We start from the raw sequence: 24,553 nt of genomic DNA on the forward strand, positions 1-24,553 counted from the left end.
TATGTATATAGTATATATGTATATGTATGTATATATATGTGTCTGTGTGTATGTGTTTACATATAGTGTATATGTATACACATATATATGCATAGTATATATATGTATGCTATGTATATACTATATATATACACACACATAGTATAATTTCTACTATCTCATAGAAATAAATCAATTAGTTTACATCTGATCCACCTCTGCCTCCACCAAAAGCTGGATAAAATAAAAAAATGTAAAAAATAAAAAAAAATTAATTCACATGTATTTTTACATATGTTTCAAGATCAGATAAAACATGCTTATGGACATTTTATTGCTCCTATGATAATATCAGTCAATTGTATTTATGTAGTTAATTTTTTTACTTAGTCTACCTATAGATAGTTAAAATTAAGAAGAAACAATTTTGTTATACATTTAATGGTTAAATAATTTGTGATTGTGTTTAGAATGTTATTTCTAGATATACTTTGAAAGGCTTTAGGAATATCATTCAGTTTTACTGTCTGAGGTGCCCTCAACTAAATCCCACAAATGTCTGTGACAGGCAGAGCTCTGACACACAGAGATTTAGTGCACTGCCTATAAAAATGGCACAGAATATTTGTACTTGGTATGCCCTTAGTTTTCAGGAGCAGAGAGGTTTTAAAATTATAACTCCCATAAATAGGTCCAGGAAAGAAGCCCAATAGTGACAAGAAGTCAGCTCAAAAACAGAAGTCTTCACATTTATGGTGGGTTCTTATGCCAGAGCATTCACTTTACTGCTGGTATTTGAAATCTAACTAAAAGAACTGATGCTATTCTTTATTCTCTTCAATTCTACTGATAAAAATCCTACAGCTGTATGATTCACCACCACATTTTCATAAGACAGTTTTAAGAGTATTATATTAACTGAAAAATTTACTGCCTTTGAAAGTTTCAAAAGCAGTGCTAGGAAATTTGATAATTACTTTAGTGTGGATTGTGTATTAAAATATTCTTGCACAGTTTATATAAACATTTCTAATAAAAAATATTTCATCCTTAGATATTCCAGTGCACATGCATCTTACATAACTAGAAATGTTCAACTGTTCAGGTATAGCCAAACTCACAACAGCTTCCCTTTACATAAAAACAACAGACCTTTGTGAGATACTTGAACAGTCAAGCTCATAAGAAAGAGGTGCCTTCTGTGTGTGGATGAGAAGATATTGAGTTTATATTTCCTGGTGGAGAAAGTTGCTTTTAAAGTGGAAGGTTCATGGGTATACAGTAGCTGTGAGCTGAGATGTAACATTTGACTGCATGGTGTGAGCTTCTTAGTGATGCCTTCCCACAAGGTTCCATTGTTTTATGTTTATAGAATCCATCAAGTAGTTATTGATGTAGAAATTTTGCATAGTTTAACAACCCTGCTAGTCTTCTGATTGATAAATTTAGCACTGGAGGGTTAGAAGTGGAAAGTGAAAAAAAAAAAATTGTTGCTGATATACTATGCAAGTAACTGATGAAGAGTGATCAGTGCTGTTTAAAGCTTTAAAGCAAAAGTTCTGCACAATTCAGTGCTGCTTGAAGCTTTAAAGCAAAAGTTCTCCACAATGTAGATCAAAAAGTTCCTCAGATAGAGTGTTGTAGACAGCTCTTGCAAGAGCTTGATATGCATTTAATTATTGCATCTCACTGAGCAAAATTTCGTTCTATTACACAGAATCATACAGAAATGCAGTACTTCAAAATCTCATAATTTAAAAAAAATCACAACCATACTTTTGGTTCATTGCATCTTATATCTTCAGGAAAATTCGACAAATTACTCTTCAAACAAAATTACAGATTTTTCTAATTATATATTATTGATGTGATGCAGAATAGTTTTAAAGCATCAGTTGTAGAAATATGCATTGATTCTTCAGGTGTCATTTGTTTTCCCACAAAGCGGAGAAATTTTGTATGTAAAAGAAATTATATTAACATGATTGAATTAATTTAATTTGAAATTTTTATCTTGAATGGCGAGCTGTTATCAACCCTGTTTTTATACACTGATATATTTTTATGAGTAAGCTGGTATTTAAAATTTATTTTTTCTTTCAAATTCTTCTTTTTTCTTTTAAGAGAGCTAAAGTATGTGGGAAAGCCATTACAGTTGGGCAGACAGTCATCACGAAACACAGAAATACACGATACTATAGTTGCAGAGTCATAGGAGTGACATCTCAGCTTTTCTATGAAGTCATGTTTGATGATGGCTCCTTCAGTCTGGATACTTTTCCTGAAGACATTGTAGTAAGTACTTTCTCCGACTCATTCTGGTTTGTTTTCTTGATTTTTGGTTTTTTGGGGGGGGTTTGTGGAATTTGATTGGTTTTCTTTTTTTAAATTAGAGAATTGGAACCTCTTGAACTACTTATGATCTCGAGGAAATAACATCTTAATGTTCAGTTCATGTTTGTTGCTTTAACTACTGAGAATTGTTATTTTCCAATGGGTTTCCAAACGTTGGTTGTTCTAATTAGTCTTTGTCATTTGACCAAATTAATCAAGAGTAATCTTAGAAAATCTATTAAATAAGAAATATGTATTTAATAAAGGATATGAAAGAGGGAATTCCATATATCCTTCTCTGTCACTTTGAGGTAACTTGTAAAAGTTCCTTGGAAAATAGAAAACTTCTGCTGTAATTGAGGAATGGCTCTCAAGAATCTGTTCTAACAACTTATTTACTCTTCCTGATATTTAGTTTGTGAGATAACATTATTAATGATAAAAATCATCCAGGAAAATATATTAGTTTATCTATATATAGTGTAGTTTATTACATTTTCAAAAAGCAACTGAGATTTTTATTTCCCTTATGCACTTAAATAAACTACCATGGTTTCATAACTTAAAGACCACATTGTGCACTTGGCATATATGAGCAAGATTTGCAATTCAAGAAAGATTCTGTTTCCCTCTGCATTTGCAATTGTCTTCATTTTGGAAGAGAGGTGTCTGCTAGGGAGGGCAGGAGCCTCCCTTGGAAAGAAAATGTAGATCCCCTCTCTCTGAACTATTATAATTCTGAAATCAAGGGGCTCTCAGGCAAAGATCTGGGGATATGAATAACAGTTCTTTACTAGTATGTACAACGAGGCACACAAACAACAATAACTACAGCATTAGTATTAAAAACAAGATTCACTTAATAAATTATAAAAATAATTTAATATAAACAAAAAGACAATTAGGAGACAAAATAAATAAAGCAAAGGGTTAAAACGGCCGGGTGCCCTGGCGGGTTGCCAGGAACACACCTGGTATCTTGGGAACATTCCCTTTATCCCCTCCTGCTTCGAGGATTCTATGCATATTCAAAAACATGTCCCCTCCCTAGTTCCGCCTTCCTAGAATATGCTTTTGCACAATTTTTATTTTCTGCTGGTCAGCACTATTCTTGCTGATCATCATTATTTCTGCTGACCACCATTATTTTGAGTCTGGCCTCCTTTCCTCTGCAAATGGTCAGTATCAATAACAGTCCGGGCCCCTTATCCTTCCGTTGAGGGCAGCTGGGCTTCATATCTTCTGCTAATAACAATTTGGGCTCTATTGTTCTCCTGATAAGCAGCTTGGGCCCCAGTGTCCTTGCCCTCTGGGGTTTCCTTCCCTTGTACCTAGGAAATTCTTTTAGGCTTAAAACTTGTTAGCAAGAAAAAAGTACATACATAGCTAAAAAGTATTTAACATGTAATATTCATCTGTGAAAGCCAGTATCACAATACAACTTTGTAACAATTAACAAGAAAACAGGACCAGGGACCCCGCGACAGCTTTCTTGGCTGAGGCAGGAAGGGATGGAGAAGAGGCTTTGTTTTCACAAACCCCTTAGGCAGGCAGTCCCAGTGCTCCTGCAGGGCTCTGAGGAACACTCAGCTGGAACAGCAGGGATGAGCTGAGATCCCGGGCCGGTGGCTGAGGTGGATCAGCAGCTCTGTGGCGGTGGCTGGCACTGCCAAATGTCCCAGCAGGACAGGGGGTGCGAGGCCACCAGCAAAGAAGGAAGAAGGAGAAGAAGCAGCAGCTCTGTGTGGGTGATGGCAAATTCCCTTTTCCCAGCTGCAACAGCTCCAGCAAAAAGTGTCCCTCCCTGAAGCTGAAGAAGCCCGCCAAACTGTCCCCGCCCTCCCGTTTTCCTGCCCCCCTTCACCCCTGGGCCCAGCCGAACACTTTGTGTTTCTCAAGTACCCACCAAGTACCCGCCGTCAGGTGCCAGAGAATACTAGCTTTGCAGCTCAAGGGATACTACTCCTAGGAGCGCTCTGCATTTTTCTCCTGTGAAAAACTGAGCTCTTCTGCTTTTTGCAGACCTAATATTTTCCTGAAAGTAGCATTAACTAACAGATGTATCAGTGGAGAAGCTACTGTTGTTCTTAGAAGTTTCTTAGTTATTGAAAAGTCTGGCATCTTTTGAAATGATGGTATTTGAAAGGATGCATTTCAGATCAGTGTTTGGGGATTGAGCTGTTTACCTCCCAGTGGTCCGAATAGAAGTCAGTCAGCAGATCTCACTTACACATCTTTGAAAATTTATCCTTCAATATGAAACACTGCAACAGTCTCCATTCGTGATCAAAGACATTCTGATTTAGGATTGTCAAGATACTAAGTAAATGTAGCTGTATTGCTATTAGAAACCCCTTTGGTAAATGCCTGCATCAAGGATATGGTAGGACAAAGATCAGGAACTGCTTGTTGTCCTAGTGGTGGAGTCTGATCTGGAGTAAGAATAAATGTAATCAGGTCTGGATATGCCTTAGTGCTTCTCAGATAATGGATGAACAACATATAATTGTTTGATGGAAATATTAAATGAATTCCATGTTCCTTAGAGAAATCTTATTGTGTTTTCATTAGATAATATACCTGCAGCAGTTACTGGAACTGAAAAAAAAGTGTTTTTTCTTCTTCTCAGGCTAAAACTTACTAATCCATGCAATATGTGTATCAGGTGTTAGTGCTGCTGGGAGGAGTTGTTCATCAAATCTGGTGTGAAAGCAGTGTTGCTGCCTGTTGAAAAACTTATTTTTCTAATCTGTTTTCGCTTTTCAACCAGCTCACAAAGATAGCAGGAGCTTTTTGCTCTTCCAGAATGTGCAGAATCCACTACATAATTTCAGCTCAGCTCACAATAGACCAGAATTCCAATGTTCAGACACAGTGGTTTATTTTTAAGGAGGAAAATAAGGAGCAGGGTAAGTTCAGTGTTGGAGCTTCATGAAACTCTTTACATTCTATAACAACCAAATCAAGGTATACATTATTCTCTTCTTGTGTGTATTTCTCTTGGTTTGTATTAGCATTTACTAAATATATGAGGTGGGGAGTTATTAAGTGTGTTAACTATAAACACATATTTAGAGTTTAAAGTTCAACATTATTTATTGCTTGGGTGTTATACCTGATTGCTTAGACTAATCACTCCTCACATACAGGTTTTAACCTATGAATTAGATGTCTGATATGCTAACCAATCCATTTTCCTTCAACCCAGAAGGTGTAAGAGGTGTAAAGAAGTATATGGATACAATCTTTTCGTGGAAGCAACAGCAGGACAAATTCCTCTTGTAATTTATGGGAAAACTACAGCAAGGGAGACAGTACATATCTTAAAGGACGTGAGGTGACAACTTTGGCAGTTAGTTTAATGATGCATGCATATAACTAGGGAGTGCATGTACTGCAGTCCCAAGTACCTGATACCAGCAGACACCATGTAAGTGTGCCACTTGCCCCTTCTTGAAGTATTAATGCTTCCTAACTTGTCAAACAGCCCCAAGAACAGTACTGTTCTGACTAGTACGCCAGATGTCGGTTCATAGGTTATGCACAATTTTTCAGTTCTTTGGTCTGATCATTTAGGGAGAGTATCCCCCTCAAAAAAAATTCCTTTTTTTGGGTTGTTTTTGTTTTGATACCTAATGGCTGTGGCACTTTTGCATATCTTAGCATTTTGCTAGAAATGGTTACTCTTAGTATATAGCTAGAAGATTTGTTTCTGTATGTATTATGGCTGCCAATATGCCTTATATACTATATATAGGATTTGGATGAAGTTATTCCCATGTTACCTTATTAAAATCACAGAAGAACGGGGAGGCTTTGCAGTATGCATGTTTGGGGGGAGATACCACCACATTATATTGATTGCAGGGAAGAAAATGTAATTGCAGAGTGAAGCATGCTTTGAGTCTGTCAAGAGGTCTGATTATAGAAGAGCTGAGCACACATCTCCTGAAATAGCAAACATCCTTCCAGGCACTTGCTCCATTAAGTGCCCTGGTCCTTCAGTGATGAATTTACAGATAGTTCTTTGATGTCATGGATTCACCTTGTGTTATCAAAAAAACTAGGTGAACAAAAATGAGTGTAATTTCTGCCATGACACAACCACGCTGTGTTTTAGTTTACTTATAAGTGTGTAAATGTTGGTGTTATCCATTGAGAAGGTAAAGTTGGTCTATGGGTAGTTATGTTCACAACCCAAAATGAACTTTAATTACTAGAATCCATAAATGAAATAACATTGTTTTAACATGGTAGCTTGTGGAGTGCTGCTGTAATTATTCCGTCAGAGCATCTTAAGTGTTGATGAAATGAGATGTGTTTGGAAGAACATTCGGATTACAGCTGTCAAAAGAAGGACTGGGAAATTAATTTTTACAGAATCATATAGGCGAGAAAAGAACTTCAAAATCATTGGGTTCAACCATTAACCTAATACTGCTGAGGCTATCACTAAACCATGCCTGTAAGTGTCTGAGCCTCCTTTTCTCCAGGCTAAACATCCCCAGCTCCCTCAGCCACTCCTTGCAGGACTTGTGCTCCAGACCCTTCACCAGGTCCATTGCCCTTCTCTGGTCTCCCTCCAGCACCTCAATGACCTTCTTTGAGTGAGGGGCCCAAAACTGAACACACAATTCAAGGTGCTCCCTCACCAGTGCTAAGTACAGGGGAACAATCCCTGCCCTGCTCCTGGTGGCCACCCTATTGCTGGTACAGGCCTGGATGACATTGGCCTACAAACCTGGAGTGCTGACTGGCACTGTTGTGACCCACAGGCAGGACCCAGCACTTGCCATGGTTGATACTCACACCACTGACCTTGGCCCATGATCCAGCCTGTCCACATCTTTCTGCAGAGAGTTTCTACCCTCCAACAGATCAACACTCCCACCCAACTCGGTGTTATCTCTAAAATGACTGACAGTTCATTTGATCCTGTTGTCCAGATCATCAGTGAAATTATTCAACAGAACTGTCTCCAGTACTGAGCCCTGGGGAATGACCAGGGCTGGTCATTGCATCTGGATGTAATTACATTCACTACCACTCTGAGCCCAGTCTCGCAGAAGATTTTTTATCCAGTGAACAGTGTGTCTGTCTAAACAATGGAAACCCCAGTTTCTCCAGGGGAATATTGTGTAAAATGCCATCAAAGGCTTTATGAAAGTCCAGGCAGACAACATATAGAACCTTTTTCTTATCCACTATGTCATCTTGTCACAGAAGGAGATCCTGTTGGTCAAGCAGCACCTGCTTTTCACAAACCCCTGCCGGCTGGCCCTCGTCATTTCATTGTACTGCACATGTGGTTTGATGACACTTGGGATGATCTGCTCCGTGACTTTCCTTGGCACTGAGAGAAAGTGCCTCTTTCCCTGGCACTCAGTCTGACAGGCCCGTAGTTCCCTGAGTTCACATTTTGACCCACCTTGAAGATGGGTGTAACATTTGTCAACTTCCATTCGACTGGGACCTCCCAGGTTAGCCTGAACTGCTGGTAAATGAGGCAATGTGGCTCAGCAAGCTCTTCCACCAGGTCCCTGAGTGGAGGGATTTCACCCAGTCCCATTGTGTGTGTCTAATTGGTGTTGCAGGTTTCTGACCATTTCCTCTTGGATTGTGGGGGCTTCATTCTTCTCCCTATCTATCTTCCAGCTCAAGGGACTGGTTCTCACAGAACAACTGGTTTTAAAGACTGAGGTGAAGGAAGAAGTTAAGTACATCAGCCTTTTCCTCATGCTTTGTCCACAGCATGTCCACTATGTTTCCCCACAGCATCCCGTTAAGGATGGAGGATCTTTTTAGCTTTACTTTACTTTTTGGCTTTAGCTCTACTTTCGGAGTTAATGTTTACCAAAATACTTTTCATTGTCTTTTATGGCAGTAGACAGATTACATTCTAGCTGCGCTTTGGCCCTTCTGATTTTCTCTCTGCATAACCTCATAATATCCTTGTAGTTCTCCTGAGCTGGCTGCCTCTTCTTGTTAAGGTGATAAACTCTCCTTTCTTTCCTGAGCTCCAGCTGGATCTCTCTGTTCAGAGATAATTTCAGTTCATTTTTTGCATGTGTCATGTTGCTTCATCTGACATTTTCCTTGATTTTTTTTTTGTAAGTGGATGCCACCTTATGTTGAGGAAAAATTCAAGCATGAAGAAAGCTCCACCAAGCAGTGAAATTTTAACATATCAACAGTGATACCTGAATCCTTAATAGAATTTTGTTGATAATTATTGCAAGTACCTTCCTTCAACAGCACCCAAGAAAGTCTTCAGAAGAGAAAATGAGAAGATTAAAGTCTGTCTTTCTGTGTCTGTCAATACTTTAAATTTACCACTGTCAGGAGAGGGAGGAACAGGGCTCTTGAGAACTCTGACAACCAAAGTACTTCACTGAAATTATTTCAAAGGCTACAGTTTCTTACTGTGTGCACCCAGATTTCACAGCACCTAAAACTGTTACCCCCTGCTTTCTTTGTTAAAATAAGAAAGGACAGGGAAAAAAAAGCAGATTTTAGTTACTAATATTTGAAAAACAACCACCTGTCAATGTGACACCAATGTAGTTTAAGAATCTGTTAATGAAATAAACCCCTAACAATAACACACAACATTTTTCAGTGAGGGACTTCTTTGCAATCCTCTACTATCCCAGACAACTCATATCATCTCTTCACATCCTACAAAATTATGAAATGAAAGTTTTGACATCCCATGACCCACACTCTTTTGTATATGCACCCTACTGTATACACATATACTCTATACCCTGTGTGTGTAAAGCTGCCAATTTTATCTGCTTTAATGATCATGGACTTAGTGAGGTTTTGCATGATCCTTCCCGGCCTCTACATTTGGCAGGGGTTCGAAACTGTGAAGGCATTTATAACCTTAGTAATTACCTGAGACAAGGGGAACTAATTGGGGTAATTTACAGGTGAGTGAGTTAGGGTGAATACAGATTGTTCAAAGACAATCAGGTATTATTAGAAAAATAAGAGACAGAACAGATTTACTTCATCCTCCTTTGAGATGCAGAACAAATGGGATTTAGCTGGACAGTTTTTCAAAGATTAATTCCTCCAGGCCAGTAAAAGGGAATATTAGTAGAAACTATAATGTGCTCTTATTTTGGTGGGATTTTGCATGTGCAGATTAGAAAAGGTAGCTCACTTTTGAGAGCTGTGAGTGTCAGTGCCCAGGATGCAGTTTCAAGAACAAAATCTTACTTGATTTTAGGAACTTCTCAGTAATGACTTTGTCCATGACTACTGACTTCCACTGGTGCAGGATGTGTGTGTCTGCAGATGTGATACTCAGTCAGCTTCTCAGTATCTGTTATGTTCATAAATTTGCCTCTACTTTTGAAAAACCATACTTCTTGAACAGTACACATTTGGAAGTGGGCTAGCATGTAAATCTTGAGAGTCCATTTAATGTCCACCTGTATCTAAAATAACAGTTTTGATTCTAGCCCTAGTAATATGGGCTGTGTTCTTTTAACAATCTGTCTTATAAAGAAGACATATGCTACTTTTCTTGTATCAACTTGCTGACTCTTTGTGAAAGATCCATTAGACTGCCGGCATACGATAATTGCTTATTGTTCAAGTTTTATTATAATGGCATGTAAATCTGTAAAAATTGGTAAGGAAATTAGAATGATTTAATTTGCACATTTTCTGGGCAATCTATAGATTTTGGGTGCACTCCAGTATCATCATCACCAGCAGTTTCTGAGACTGTGTTATAGGAATGTAATGCATTTCTGAAGGCAACAAGAGGCTAGATTGTATTTGGTATAAACTTAGTCAAAAGTTCTGAGAATTGTTTCTGTGGGAAAAGAGATGTAATGAATCACAATAGTTTTAGCAACTTTCTAAAAGATGTATTAACTGTGACATTGAGTCTGTAAGTTGAATAATGTGCAATTAATATTGGGCTGGTACAATTGTTTTTTGCAGCATTACAAAATTGCTATGTAATCAAACTTACTACTCAGCATGTTGTATGATGTCATCAAGTAATTCTGAAAACTTACGGAAAGCAAATTTGAGAGCTGTGTGACACGTCTCAGAAAACTTAGGTTTCTTCTTCTGGTTTGATGGATGTATAGAGATTGTGTAGGATTTTGCATTCTTGCATTCTATCTGTGAAATACTTCAATAATTTAAATATTTATGTATGTTATGAAGAATTTACTTTGAGCTTGTGAACAGGGAAAATTAATTTTAACATACTTTTGTAGTTGTGATTTACAAGTCCTTATACACAGAATGCTATGGTTTTTACATGTGAATAATTGTTTGCATCTTCTGAATACTAATACAAATTAACTCCTGTTTTTAAAACTATGCTCTTAATGAGTTAAAACCAAGCTATTTCAAAACCAAAGACTAAGTTAGAAGGCAGCAGGTTGAAGGGTTTTTTTTCATTGTTTAACTCATGAAGCTACAAAGCATCAGCAGATGTAATAGTCTTATTTTAATCTAAAACTTGTACAGTAGTATAACTCTTGATTTAAGTGAGTCACTTTCACTTTACTTCATTATGGAGAACATGAATAACTTTGCTTTTGCTCTTGCTTTTTGTTTCCTATATCAGCAGAAAAGCAGGCAACTTAGTAGATAAGCATAAAAGATGAATATTGAACAGATTGTAAGCAAATTTAAGCCTCAAATATAAGTATTATCTTTATACCATTTCCTTGTAGAATAGCCTTTCCACTTTATGATGAAATGCTTTATGGATCCTTAACAATAATGATATTAGATGTGTTGAAGGTAATGCCTCATAGCTCAGCAGGAGAAACAAAATGGAAGATAAATCATTACTTTGCAGTTCATGATAAGATGGCTGACTTGGAACTGAGGCAAGTGAGAGACAGAAATACATTACAGTGTTTCTTGTGTTTACAAAAACAATGTGTGTCCTTGTCCAGGACCACAATGAGTACAGCTGCAATGAGCCTATGGAACATAGTTAAATCCCTAGAATTTGCACAGGAATCTTTGAGATGAGGTGGGGCTACTGGGATTGGGATAGGAGCATTATTTTACCTCCCACCTCTTTTCTGAGGTTATCCAGGAATTGTAGGACTTTTTCATCTGTTATTTTACAATACTGTTGTGCAGAAGAAGATTATTTCCAGATTTAGGGGCAGTCAGTGGAGGAAGTGTTAGAATACTTGCATTTTCCTTCATGTGTGTATTGCATCCTAAGGAAGGGGCAGGAGCAGCACATGAGCTTGTCTTTGTACTCACCTGACTTACAGGGAGTCAATGTACAGGTGGGCAAGATGCAAGGTGCTAGGGTAGCATTCAGTCTCAACTGACTTCAATGTAAGCGTAAGATAGGATTTTCTGCACTACAGAAACCTTGTTCCTCATATCAAATTAGACATCCAGGTGTCCTTGGCAACTTCAACTTTCTACTGCTGACACTCAATGTTGTCCCATAAAAGTATATTGTACCCTTCAGTGTCCTCTCTACTGTACCTTATTGTGATCCCAGTACTACAGTACCACCCTGGACATCCTAAGTCGCATTCTGCAGTGTGGGTTTCAGTTGTTGTCTTCTGGGCAATTTTGTGTCTGTCAATTAGCATTATGCATGAATTTGCATTGCATTTGATGAAAGGCAATGTAATGGTTCAAATAGTAACTTTCTAAGCTGAATAGAAAATAAGAACATTTTAGATTTATATGAGAATGCATGGTTTCCAGTTTTCTTTTGTAAAAGCCTATATTCACTTTGTAGGAGAACATTCAGTAATAGTTTAAAGACATGTTATACATCTATTTAAAGTATTTTTATACTCCTATTCCATGATTCAAGGCTAAATTTGTTGAATTACAGTAAATATTCTGTTAATCTGGTGATTTCACTGAATTTATACCAATTCAAACCCGGAACTGCACTCCTGGGAATCAGGCCTTCTCTTTCAAATGCTAATGCACTGTGTAAATTGCTGTTCCTGTTTAGATAAAAATCTGACTGTGACAAATTAGCTACCACTCTCCTTTTTATTCAAATTGTCGTGGAACATATGAAACCTAATTTTGTGTTTCTAAAAAATTGCATCAACTAGTATATACTATCACCTTTGGAAAGAAAAACAGTTTGACAATCTGTTGAGATTAGTGGTTGTTTCAGAGAGTTTCCACAATTTGTTTCTCCGCTTGCAGTTTAATAGTGTTGGTAGATATTAATGCAGTGTGGTATTTGCATGTATGGCCAGCTTTTCTAAACTGGAGGTGTTGGTTATATTGCATTAGTCATGCTCCTTTTATGAAACAATCACCAGTGAGCAGGACTGTGGAAGCTTAATCACTAGCACTTGTGTTGAAAGTTAATATTAGCTGAAGAAATGTAAGCAGAAAACAAAATTTGGATCAAGTCCTTCTGCAGGATGGCCTTGGACAGGCCACTTCCTGATGGTATGGCCACCCCTTGCTTGCTTCTGCAAGAAGCAATGAGAAGCTTGCTTCTCCTTTTTGTCATACCATTGTCATTTGGTTTCTCTTGGTACACAGAGCACTATCTCATTATGTGTACCCTAGTAGCAATGAGGTAGGGTAGTAAATTTAACCCAGGTCTGAATTTAAGGGGAAAATTTAAAAGCTGTAGTTCAGCTAGAGTAACCATGAGGACCATCTCTGTGCAACAGCCAAATGTTTTCATATTTTGAGTCTAGAGACTAGAAACCCACTTGAAATTGTACCAGCGAAAATCAGATGTAGTGTGTTTTGTCTATGTTGTGAGAAGTTATTGTTAAATTTGTGATTAACACAAGAACACTCTTTTGCTTTAAATTTTAGTGAATGAGTTATGAATTTAGTTTACTGTAAAGTGAATATCAGTTTCTCAAATATAAGAGGACAGAAGTGTTTTGGAGTTTTGGAGACCATGCATTAATTTAAAGTTATTTTTCAGAAACCATGACATTTCTAGGATAAACATCAATACAATGGCTTTCTCCATGCAAATTTTTGTTAGATAGACTAACAGTAAGGCCTGAACTATTCTTAGATGTCGCCGCACCAGTGTTTTTTCTCAGCCAGGCTGGCTCCTGGCACAGCAACAGGAGGGGGCTGCTACCAGAGAGACAGGCAGTCCAGGATGCAGCTTGCAGGGAGAAATGTGCACCACACTCTACTCCTTTTGGATGGTAAGATGCACCAAGGATCAGAGTAAAGGACGGAGAGAGATCTTTGGTATGAAGCCTAGAGAGTTTATTCCCTGGGGGGATAAGGGCCAAAGCACCAAGGATAGGGTGAAACAGTAGCTTATAAACAGGGAAGGATCAGTGGGAGGATACAATGCAGCAACCAACCAGGGAATCTTAGGGGAGGGATACAAGGCAGGGTATACATTTCACAAACCAATAGGAGAACTCAGGGGGAGGGTACAGATCAAATACCTCAGTGGGGTCCCAGGCATGGGGTTTGATGGGGAACCTTCCAGCAAAAAAGGTAGGTGCCAGGTGGGATTTACAGGGAAGGTCCTGGAATAAGGGGTTGGGTTACACTGGCAGATAATTGGGAAACTGAGATGATTGGTTCAAGGGGAGGCTGACACTGAATGTTCTGGAATATGGGGAAGGGTTTTGGGTAAGTGACAATGGGAAGAGGTGGGGATAACCCAGGGCAAACCAACCACAAAATAGTCCATAATATTGACAATAACAAAATGCCCTACCACACTTAGATATTAAGAAATGCAGGGAATGACAGAAAATGAACATTTTCTATTTCTCTGATTGATTTTAATAATATGTATAAATTTATGAACAAACACAGCATGATTTAGAGTAAAAATGATGTGTAGGTACATAGGAAAGCCAAGTTTAGTGCAATTACAGAATCTGAGTTCTTTCTAGTCAGTCTTTTAATATCTGCTTCTCTTTGATCTTTGTAACCTCAGGGCTAGATTATGAGCTTTCAGTCTGCCAGGAAGAGGATTAAAATACTGTGCCATGGCCCCTCTGCAGCAGGGATGGAACAATACAGAGAGGATCTGTTTCACCAGGCACACTGTGGGGCTGAAGCCAAGCTTCTGCTTGCCTCTGCCTTTTGCCATTCCATCTTGCCTGACTGCATGGACAAGAGTATACTGGAATTTGGAAGAACTTTATAATACAGAAAGCTGCAGCAGCAGAATGAAATGGATTCTTACACAGTCTTTCTGGAAGACTGCTGTTGAGTGATTGAAATACGTTTTCCTAGAGGGTTTTGGTGTCATATGATACAGAAAAAATGAGTGATTTTGAAAGATGAGAAATACATTCAGCTAAAATAATTGTTACAAATACTACTTTTGAGCTAACATTTGCACCAATTTTAAACTCATAGCATCTCAGAAAAAATAATCACTGTTAGGTTCTATGTATTTTTATTCGAATCCATTACGATTAAGTGAAATAATTTATTGAATTTCTGTTTATCTTATTCTCTTGCTGTGCGTACAGTGACATACAGCAAAAAGCAGATTAGAAGTATGTACTAGTTCACAAAACCTGTTGCAAGAATCACACTTAACCACTTTTAAGCTGTGTTGTTTATGTCAATTACAACACCAGTGGTATTTGACAACAATTTCAATAAAGAGTAAGGCATTGTGTACCTTGTTTTGGAAACAAAATAGATCAAGAAGTGAAAGCCAGGAGTGTTAAGGAGATGCAGAAATGTTTGCTAAATGACATTGAGAAAAATACTGTAATTCAAATACAGTTTAAACAAAATATTTTCTTTTGAATATAGTCTAAATGAAATGATTTGAAAAACAACGAAGTTCAGTGCTGTGTTTGCCAGTTAAACTGATAAACAGTGCTATTAGTACTGAGGAAAGTAAAACAGCAGCTCCTGAGGTTGTTCATGGGATTGGTATTGCTCAGTTAAAACACTCCTGAAGAAAGAGGTGCCATCCTGATTTGTTTTCTGTTTTAGTTAATGCTTGATGACAGTTGACTGCTCCATGTTATGGATTTTGTACAGTCATCCCCCTGGGACATGTGTGGAAGAATGTTAATGATGTGGTAGATTTTAAAATTACTTACCTAGTTTCAAAAGGATGAAATGGTTTAGAAAAAGAGGAGGCTAGTCTGCCTATTTAGAAATTTACTTTAAATTTATGCCAGTTGATGAATGTAAACCTCAGGTTTTTAAACAGTGATATAAGTGTTGTGGTTTGACATTGTCTGAATGCTAGTGCACCCATGAAAAATCATTCACTCGTTCTCCTCTGCTATAAGTGAGCAGGGGAGGGGGAAAGAACAATTTAAAAAAAAAGAAGGCTCATGAGCTGAGGTAAGCATTGTGAAGAAAATACTTTTAAGGGCGAAACAGGCTCAAAACCTTCAAAGGTATAAAGAAAAAAAAAATATTAACAGAATTAAAAGAGGATAATGAGAACTGAAATAAACATTTAAAACACCTTTTCCTTTGCCCCACTCCAGCCCTTTTTTCCTTACCACCAACAGTGCAGGGAGACAAACGATGCAATTTTTAGTCTGTTTGTCATTTGTAAGAATCTTTCTTCAGTTCACTTAGGGAGAGGAATCTCTTTTGCCATGCTATGGGGTCTTTCCTACAATCAGGAATCAGCTTTCTGTGAACTTTTCCAGCATGATTTTAATTTTCACATCTAACAATCTGCCTGGAACCTGCTGCAACGTGAGTCCATCCAATGTATTGAAGTCTTCCCACAACTGCTTTTCATGGGCCATTTAGTTACGGGATGCACATTAAGGATGAGCTGTTCTAGCATAAAAGCAAGGGTCCTCTTCCTCTATCTCTGGAAGCAAGGGTTCTCTCTTTCTCTCTGAGTTTGAGTTTCCCACCAGATCACAGCTTTTCAGCATTCATACGCTCCAGTGTGAGCATATTTTTCTCAGGGGCTATGAGTGAATGCTGCATCCACCCATGCCCTTCATGAATTACAGAGAAACAGTTTGTTGTGTTATCATCCTCATCACGGCTTGCAGAAGAATCTCAGCTCCAACACCCAGAGCACCTCTTCTTCCCCCTTCCTCCTTTTCACCAACCTTACTGTCACCATGTTGTTCTCCTTGCTTGTCTTCACCTTTTCCTTTTCTCTGACAGAATGGGTGTCCATAGGTTCATTTGTTCTAAAGTTCTACTAACTGAAGTGTTTTATGGAGTTTTGCAGCATGTAAAAGTTTATCCTGACTGGGCTCCAGATTGGGGAATTGCTCACTGTGCTTCTCACTGTTGGTCACATGGTCCCCGCCAGTGCTGTGGGAGCTGTGCCAGCTGCTGTGGTGCTGGCTCCGTTCAGTGTCTCTCCACATGCAGGCTGCTGAAAAGGAAAAGCAGCTACCACTGCTTCTGCCCTTCTGTCCGCAGCATGGCTGGCTAAAAGTGTCCAAGCAAGTAAAGTTCATTGCGAGCCGTGCCAACATGGCAATGCCCATGTGGTGCTGCCCCAGCCACGTGTCCTGGCTGTGTGGCCGCTCACAGACTGGGATGGCAGCGGCTGCTCCTGGCCTCGGCTTCTCCCAGCCTCAGCCTAAGGGGGCTTGCAGCACTGGGATGACCCCTGGTGGCATGTCCCAGCTGGGCCCCGCAGGGAAGGGGACCAGAAGCCCCCACCCTGCACCCCTCCAAGGAAAGGGAGAAACAGGAGTTGCATGCCTTTTTTCCTTCTTAAATATGTCATCACAGGGACATTGCTAACTTCTCTAATTGGGCCAGCCGAAATATCAATTGTCAGAGTCTTTAGGGATTGGCTCTGCTGGACATAGTAGAAGTTTTGAGGAGCTTCTCTCCCAGAAGCCACCTCTTTGGCTTCCTCTGCCCCCACTTAAAAGCAAGTTGTGTTATCCTAACACAATAACAACAAAAAAATTCATGCTTATTCAGATGAGTTAGTGGTGAATATGAGAAACTTCAAGAGGGAACCACTTGCAGAGAATATTCACATTTAATACTGTATACTGTAAATTTATTTTTCTTCAACGCCTTTCAAAGTTGTTTGCCTTATCTTTTCATACATAGTAAAAGAAATAAATCTTTATTGTATTAGGTTGTTTATACATACGAATTTTTAGGGCTGTGTTCAGGGAAATGTCTCAGGAATATTCATTAGCTTTAGAGAAAGTTCTTCAGACTAGCTACTTATTGATTGCAAATGTTTTTTACAATGTTTTATTGTTTTCTCCTCTAGTAAGCCCACTGTAAGAGCACACATGTGAGAACTGAGTTTACTAATCTCCCACTCTGATCTGATCAAAATGAATATTGATTTTGTTCATTCTGATAGAAGAAGTTCTACAGAATGCTTATGCAAAAGCATGAGAGGGAGGCAAAAGCAGCTCTGAAAGCAAGCACACTAGTCTAGGTTATCAATTGCAGGGTCAAGTCGGTGATCTTCATAATTATAACCCATCTATCCTCTCTTGAGTCAGGGTAGAGTCACATCATTCAAAGCATAAACAACAGACAGGGGATGTGATGGACCCCTGATTTGAATGGATAAGTGTTGGTGATTTTCTATTAGAATTCTGTTGTTTTCTGATGCAGTTTTAAACATTTGTCTACTGTTGGGGTTATACCCCCCCCTAAAAGATGCCATATAGGCCACATTTTCCTATTTTTAAACAAATTTTTGAGATATAACGACCAGTGCCCTCCCCAACAATACACAGTACCAGACAGCTTCCACTACCACACTGACTGCAAGAAACTCCTTCTCCATAGAAGAGAGTCTCTTTCCCTGTGCCCAGCAATGACGTGAGGTGGTAAAGAATAACCTCTAGGCGCTATCCATGGCCCCTTCTGGCTACTGCAAGAATTAACCCTGTCATGGCCAGAACCAGGATACCATCATAGAAGGCCTCTAGGTCAGTCAGAGATGATTTGCCCTTAATGAAGCCATTCTGGCTTTTTGGGTCACCTCCTTGTCTTGCATGTGCCTTAATATGTCTTCCATGAGGATCTGCTCCATGATGTTCTGATGCACAGAGGTAAGGCTCAAAGGTCTGTATTTTCCTGACTCTATCCTTATTTTAAAAATAGAAGTGATGTTTCCTTCTGCAGTCACCAGGAGCTTTGTCTGACTGCACTGAATTTTCAAATGTGGTAGGGAATAACGTGGAAAAAGCACCAGCCAGTTCCCTCTGGACTCTGGGTTGCCTATCATCAGTCCCCATAGACTGGTACCTATTCAATTTCATCAGGTGGACACAAACCTGTGCTTGGCATACTGTGAAAGGAACACTGCTTCTGCAAGCCTGTATAGAGGTTCACGGGTAGATACTTGGTTTCAGTTGGCTCCTTTGGATCAAATCTAAAAGTCAAAGTCTCTTATAGTCTTAAAATTTTAAAAATTATTATTGAGTTTGAGATAGCTGATTTAATAACCAAAAACATTGTTGAAATAAAATCTTAGGCATCCAAGGTATATCAGCTTTTGAAAGCTTGGGAGGATAGTCTCAATAGTTCGTAAATAGTTCACCTCAAGCCAGAATATCTATACCTCTTTGGCTTAATTCAGGAAAGCATTTCAGCATATTTGAAGATACTTTTTTCAAGTGTCAGGGATTGTATTCAAATTATAGGAACATTTCAACATTTCAAGTTACTGGATTTCAGTGCATGCTTCAGGTGCAGTCTTCCTTCTATTTTCTTAGAGTGGCTCCACAGTTCGTACTCTGTGTCAACCATCATCTGCCACTGCAATTGGATTTGTTACTTAAAAATTCTCTGTCCAGCCTTAATAAACCAAATCAACCTCTCTGGTAAAAGCAACAGAATATCAGAAGAAAAGTAGAAAAAAACGTCTTCTTTATCTGCGGTGGTATTCATGTGAATTCCTTAATGACAGCATAGAGAGCACCCCCAGTTTTTAACATGTGTTTCCAACATCTACTGCAAATAGATTGCTTACTATTTTAGTTCAGTATATATAATGAATTCCAAAATAAATGTTTCTAAACCCAGAAAGTACTACCTTTAATAAACAAGAAAACTTTCAGAATTATTATTGGTATTAGCATTAGTATTAGTATTTACAGGTTTTGCTCTTAAAGTGTCTTTTTGAGCGGGTATAAATTTAACACCAGGGAGACCATATCTGCATTAATGTGTCTATTTATGGTCTTACCTGTACAGGAAGGATGGGGACATAGAGGAGCAAGTATGGAAAAAGGATATGAAAGTGATGCAGGAACTGAAGCAACTGTCCTAAGAGGGGACTGACAGAGCTGGGACTGTTCAGGAGAGCAGTACGCTCAGAAGGATCTTATCCAAATGTGTAAACATGTGATGTGGGAGGTAAAGAGGATGAAGCCGCACACTTAGTGATGCAGAGTGGTAGGATGAAAGACAGCAGGTACCAACTGAAATACAGGAAATTCCACAACACAGGATTTTTCTTCACTTAAGAAAAGACTTCTTCACTATGAGAGTTATTGAATGCTGGATTAATGGCCCAGGGAGGCCTTGAAGTATTCATCTTTAGAGTTAGCTAGTTGTGTTTGGGGTTGGAACTTTGAGTAACAGCAGGAACGTGAAACTGGACACATAAGTGAATAGTATTTTCAGTACAGACGGGCATGATTTGTCCATTCCTATAAAGAAGAAAATACATTATGTAATTGTACAGGAAATGTGCGTAGTTTATAAGCTGAATGTAGGTTGAGCCACGCTGTATGTTATTTACAGCTGGTATGGGGATGTTGAAGGATTGCTATACCAACTGTATGCTGTCTGACTTTTTATTATGTGACTGGAAGAAGTGAGGTTGCATTTTTGCCATTTTGTCAGTCTAAGAAATGGGTCTTATCATTCCCAAGAAAAACATGGTAAGAATTATGTGTGCAGTAAAAAAAGAATCTCAAATGGTTATGATCCTGTGAAAATAAAGGGTAGGAGCTCTGCTAGAAATTAATAAGAACTAGCACCAATTTCCCAAATACTGTTCCATAGACTAAGACACTGTGATGATACATGAAGAATGAGGTTGTTATTTGTCTAGTTATTTGCATGAGGACTCTAATTTTCCAAATGAGCAATTCCATTAGCTGTCCTGGAGTCTGTGAGATATCTTTTCTTGTGCAAGTTGCAAAGGGAGTAATTCATGCTGGGCTTTTGTTCTTGGAAAATTAATGTTAGGCTTGACATTGTTGTTGGATTGTTTGTTTTCAGGAAATTTACTCCATTCTATGATGCATTTTAAAAGTTTGTTTCAAGACTCTTAGCCAAGACTCCTTTTTGCACTTTTGCAATAAATAGATAGTGGAAGAAGCATCATAATGACAATAACTATTTTGACAATAATCACTGAGGAGAGAACAACTAAGAATACAGTCTAATTTAATTTATAGTCAGAGCTATGATAGTATTTAGTAATCCCTGTCCCCTGCAAAATCATAATTATTCCACTGCAGCAGCCATCCTTTCCTCCTGCCTCTCCTGAAAATATTAGGAAGGGTAATACAGTAATTCCACTTACTCCAGTGGATGGTGACATTGAAAGGATGTATCTTCTCTGTTTGTCACAGCAACCTTTGCCAGGCAAACATAGGGCATTTTTAAAGCCTTTGCATAGCACCTGAGGGTGACACAGGCAGTATTGCCATGCCCGAAAGTGTTTCTGTGAAAATCCAGCTTTTAATTTCTTTTATCCCATGTTGGATCAAATGATGGATTAAGATACATGTGATTAAAATCAGTTTATAAAGGTTGGATTTGGCTAGAATGATATTACATCAAGATAATGTCCAAGTGAGGATCACTGGAGTGCATTTTTGCTCCCACCTTTTAAGTTCTTTGTCATGATGATCGTTGGCCTCTGTTGGAATTGAATTGAATGGAAGCTCAAAATACAAACTTTTTTCTAAGTTATTCTGTGTAAATCTAAGAAAACAGTGATACTATTGTGGCAACCTAAGATAGTATCAGGTCCTGCAGGACCTTGTCACTGAGTCCTTACACCTGAGTCCATGTTTTTATCTTTTCTCTTCCCACTGTAGACCACTTATGAGTGAGCTCAGGTAACGTGGTCACTGAGTTAGTCCTCTCACACCCAGGAGAATACCACTCAGCACTATTTTACATGACAGGTCTTGTGATGTAGTCACTGTGAAGTAGAGATGTCTTTGTTGGGGTGAGGATTTGAACAGAGAATTGGTGAGCCCAGATGTGTCACATAATTTTCTGGTCCTTTGCCTTATTTTTTCATGTGAGAAGCTGCTGCTATGGGTGCGTGGTTGGCATGCTCTGAAAATGAGTCATTTAGGTCACACTGTGATGTATGGGGCAAAAGAAACCATTACAAGAACATGTTGCAGCTACTGATGCTCTGACATGCTCAATAGTCAGGCACAAAAGTTGGCCAAACTATTGGAAGAAAAATTCCTGCCTAATTTTATTTTGTAAGCATTTGGATTCTTTTAGTGTTTCTCCATCAGCTAAGCAAAAAACTCATTGGCATTTTCAGTATTTATGGTTTGATCCACAGTTGTTTCAGTCAGCAAAGACAGCATCCAGCAAAAAATGTGCAGTGGTTAATGAAACATGAATTACTTGGATATGTAAAGAGAGAAACACGGTTGCACACGGTTTTGCACTTTAGTGGTTCTTGTTTTCAATGTGTGTTAGAAATCAGTTTTGGTGGAAGTGTATCATAGTTGCTGATAGCTGTCTGATTTATGCATATGTTGTCTTGCCAATGCAGTATCAAGCTGTTAAAGAGAGTGTTTCTTTCTTTGGTCAGTATTTCATTTTCGTAAGGGCTAACATTAGCATTAGCCCATTAGCAAGATTATAAAACTTGAAACATGCATGGCAATAAATCTTCACCAATTACCGAGTTGTAAAAGCATCTTACTGGTAATTTCAGTGCAGTGGCTCACTCACTGATTTGAGAATCCATCCTTCTTATAAATAGAGCAGAGATTGCCTAAGGCTGGGTCCACCTGCAGAGGGAGAAGTTGTCCAAGTGAAATGGCCTGATGGAAAACTGTATGGTGCAAAGTATCTGGGAACAAATACAGCTCACATGTATCAGGTGAGTATCTATGTTTGTTATAATACACTTCCTTTTCAGATATCTATTGTAACTCACTCATTTGGCTCTAGCATTGGAGTGGCCAGCCATACCTTCAAAGATTAAGAAGACTGAAGTGTGATCTCTTATTGTAACTTTATTTATGTAACACTATGTAAAATGTAACTTTATTTACCACACTTTAACTAGTACATAAAGCTTTCTAACGCAATAACAAGTGCTGTGCACTGTTTGGGAAAGAGGTTTCACTTGGTCTTACAAAATCAAGAAAATTGCTTTCTAAGAGCTCAGGTAAACAGGTGGAACATTGAGATTGAAAGATAACATTTGTTATTTTCTGTTTATTTACTTTCATTTGATATCAGCTAATTATACGATTAATGACATAAAATTAAGTATTGGTATGAGCCTGCGGTGAACCTGAGGCATTTCATAAGTGGTTGGAAGGGAGGGCAGTAAGAAGAAAAGCATCACATTTGTCAGAGGCATTTTTTAATTAATTAATCAAAGGAGCATTTTATTCTAAGCAAAGGCAAAAGGGAGCTGAACACTGAAAGCAAAGCTAAAAAGCTGACTTCTGATTTCAGAATAGCAATTACTGTTTTTTTATGGGCTTGCCTTTGAGAAAAATCAGTCAGCAGCTTTGAGTACCCAAGTGAATGGTAGAAACTGCAATAAAACAATCACAATAATAATAATAGCACTTCTGAAAGAATGAGAATCTAGATACATTTCTTTTATATATATGTAATCATTTTCACTTATGTAACTCTTTTCATCAGGGGACTCATATTACTGTACCAAAATGGCAAATTTACTATTATATCTCTAGATAAATTAAGGCATGGGGAAGCTAAATTACTTGCTGCATTGACCTTCTCACTTTGCCAATGACTTGCAATCCAATTCAAGTCCTCAAATGCCTAAAGCCTTGAGCTAGTCTCTAAATCTTCCTCTTCCCTTAAATTTAGGAGCTGTATTATGTTGTGAAGGTGGAAAGTTCTTTATAAAGCATAAAGATTATTTTTCTATAGTAACATTAATCTTCTAATCATTTAATCTTTTGAACGACTAGTCTTCTGAAGAATACTGTGAGGTAAACCAGCTGGACGTTGTTGTCTTTAACATTTGAAGGAATTTGACATGGTCAAAACAAACAACTTTGTCTTATTTTAGACCTCTTGAACAACATCATGAAACAAGTTCTGTTTAAGGAAAATGGATAAGCATGTGGAGGCTCAGCATAGCAAGCCTAAAGGAGACTGAGAATTCCTCAGCATAACAAGCATAAATTCCCATAAATTGCCTTTAACAACCCCTATCATGGGGGGAAATGACAAAGTTTAAAGATTAGAGGGAGTCCATATTGAAATACATAGAACTATAGAGACAAGCAATATTTTGTCTGCAGGATGAGAGAGGAGGCTACCTGTGGCCACAGGTTACAAAAAGTTCATGACAGGGACAGTGCAAGATTAACTTTAAGACGTAGTAGTTCTTCCTCTGAGCTTTCTAAACAATGTCTAAAAGGTCCCAGGACTCACATGTACACAAAAGTTTCTTTTCATCTAGTGTGACCTGTGTTGCACCTTTGAAATTCTCATACCCAGTCTTTTGTGGGATTTCTTTGATCTCGTAAGGCAAATCTGTCCTAGTTGGAAAACTGTGATTTTTCCTCATGTTCATCAGCCATTTGTACCAAAAGTGGCAGTACTTGAGCATGGAGGAACTATGACACAATGCACCAGAATTTGTATCATACAGTTTGACATTTGTCAGCCAGTATCCTACCCAATCTGTAAGCAGGGCTAAACCTGCCAAATGAAGCAGGTGCTCAAGTGAAATTACTAATGTGATCTACATCCGATTTCTTGATGATTTCTGATATTGAGGTTCACAATTGAGCTAATTAATTTATCCATTCACTCAATTAATTGCTTTCTAACAGCTTGCCCTTTATGATGTTCTTATAGAGAAAAATCTCATGATGATCATAACATATCATGGAGACAGTACAGCAGCAGAATGCAAGTGAAACAACTTACTTGATAAAACTGATGATTTGAAATGTAGGATCTGCAATCTGAATTGAAATGGAGCTATTAGAGATAGTGGATTTATATTTTGCATGAATCATGATACTATTGAAAGTCTTAGAGAAGCTCTTGTGTTTGTTACGAAGTGTAGACAAATTATTTCCAGTGTGATATG

At 38.3% G+C, this 24,553-nt stretch overlaps 1 protein-coding gene across 5 annotated transcripts in view; it reads left to right on the forward strand.

Moving 5' to 3' along the window:
• Positions 1–24,553, forward strand: part of KDM4C (lysine demethylase 4C) — a 251,065-nt gene that overhangs the window by 221,751 nt on the left and 4,761 nt on the right. For 4 of the 5 annotated variants that reach the window (XM_015652310.3, XM_015652312.3, XM_015652311.3 and 1 more), the window contains 2 exons: positions 2,104–2,274; positions 22,223–22,342. In XM_015652310.3, coding sequence (XP_015507796.1) covers positions 2,104–2,274; positions 22,223–22,342 — 291 coding nt within the window. Of the gene's footprint in view, positions 1–2,103; positions 2,275–5,083; positions 5,223–22,222; positions 22,343–24,553 lie in introns of all 5 variants that reach the window. The other variant, XR_001525299.2, reaches the window with a different exon arrangement.

This window comes from Parus major, chromosome Z (genome assembly GCF_001522545.3).
Source record: "Parus major isolate Abel chromosome Z, Parus_major1.1, whole genome shotgun sequence".
Taxonomy (NCBI): Eukaryota; Metazoa; Chordata; class Aves; order Passeriformes; family Paridae; genus Parus; species Parus major.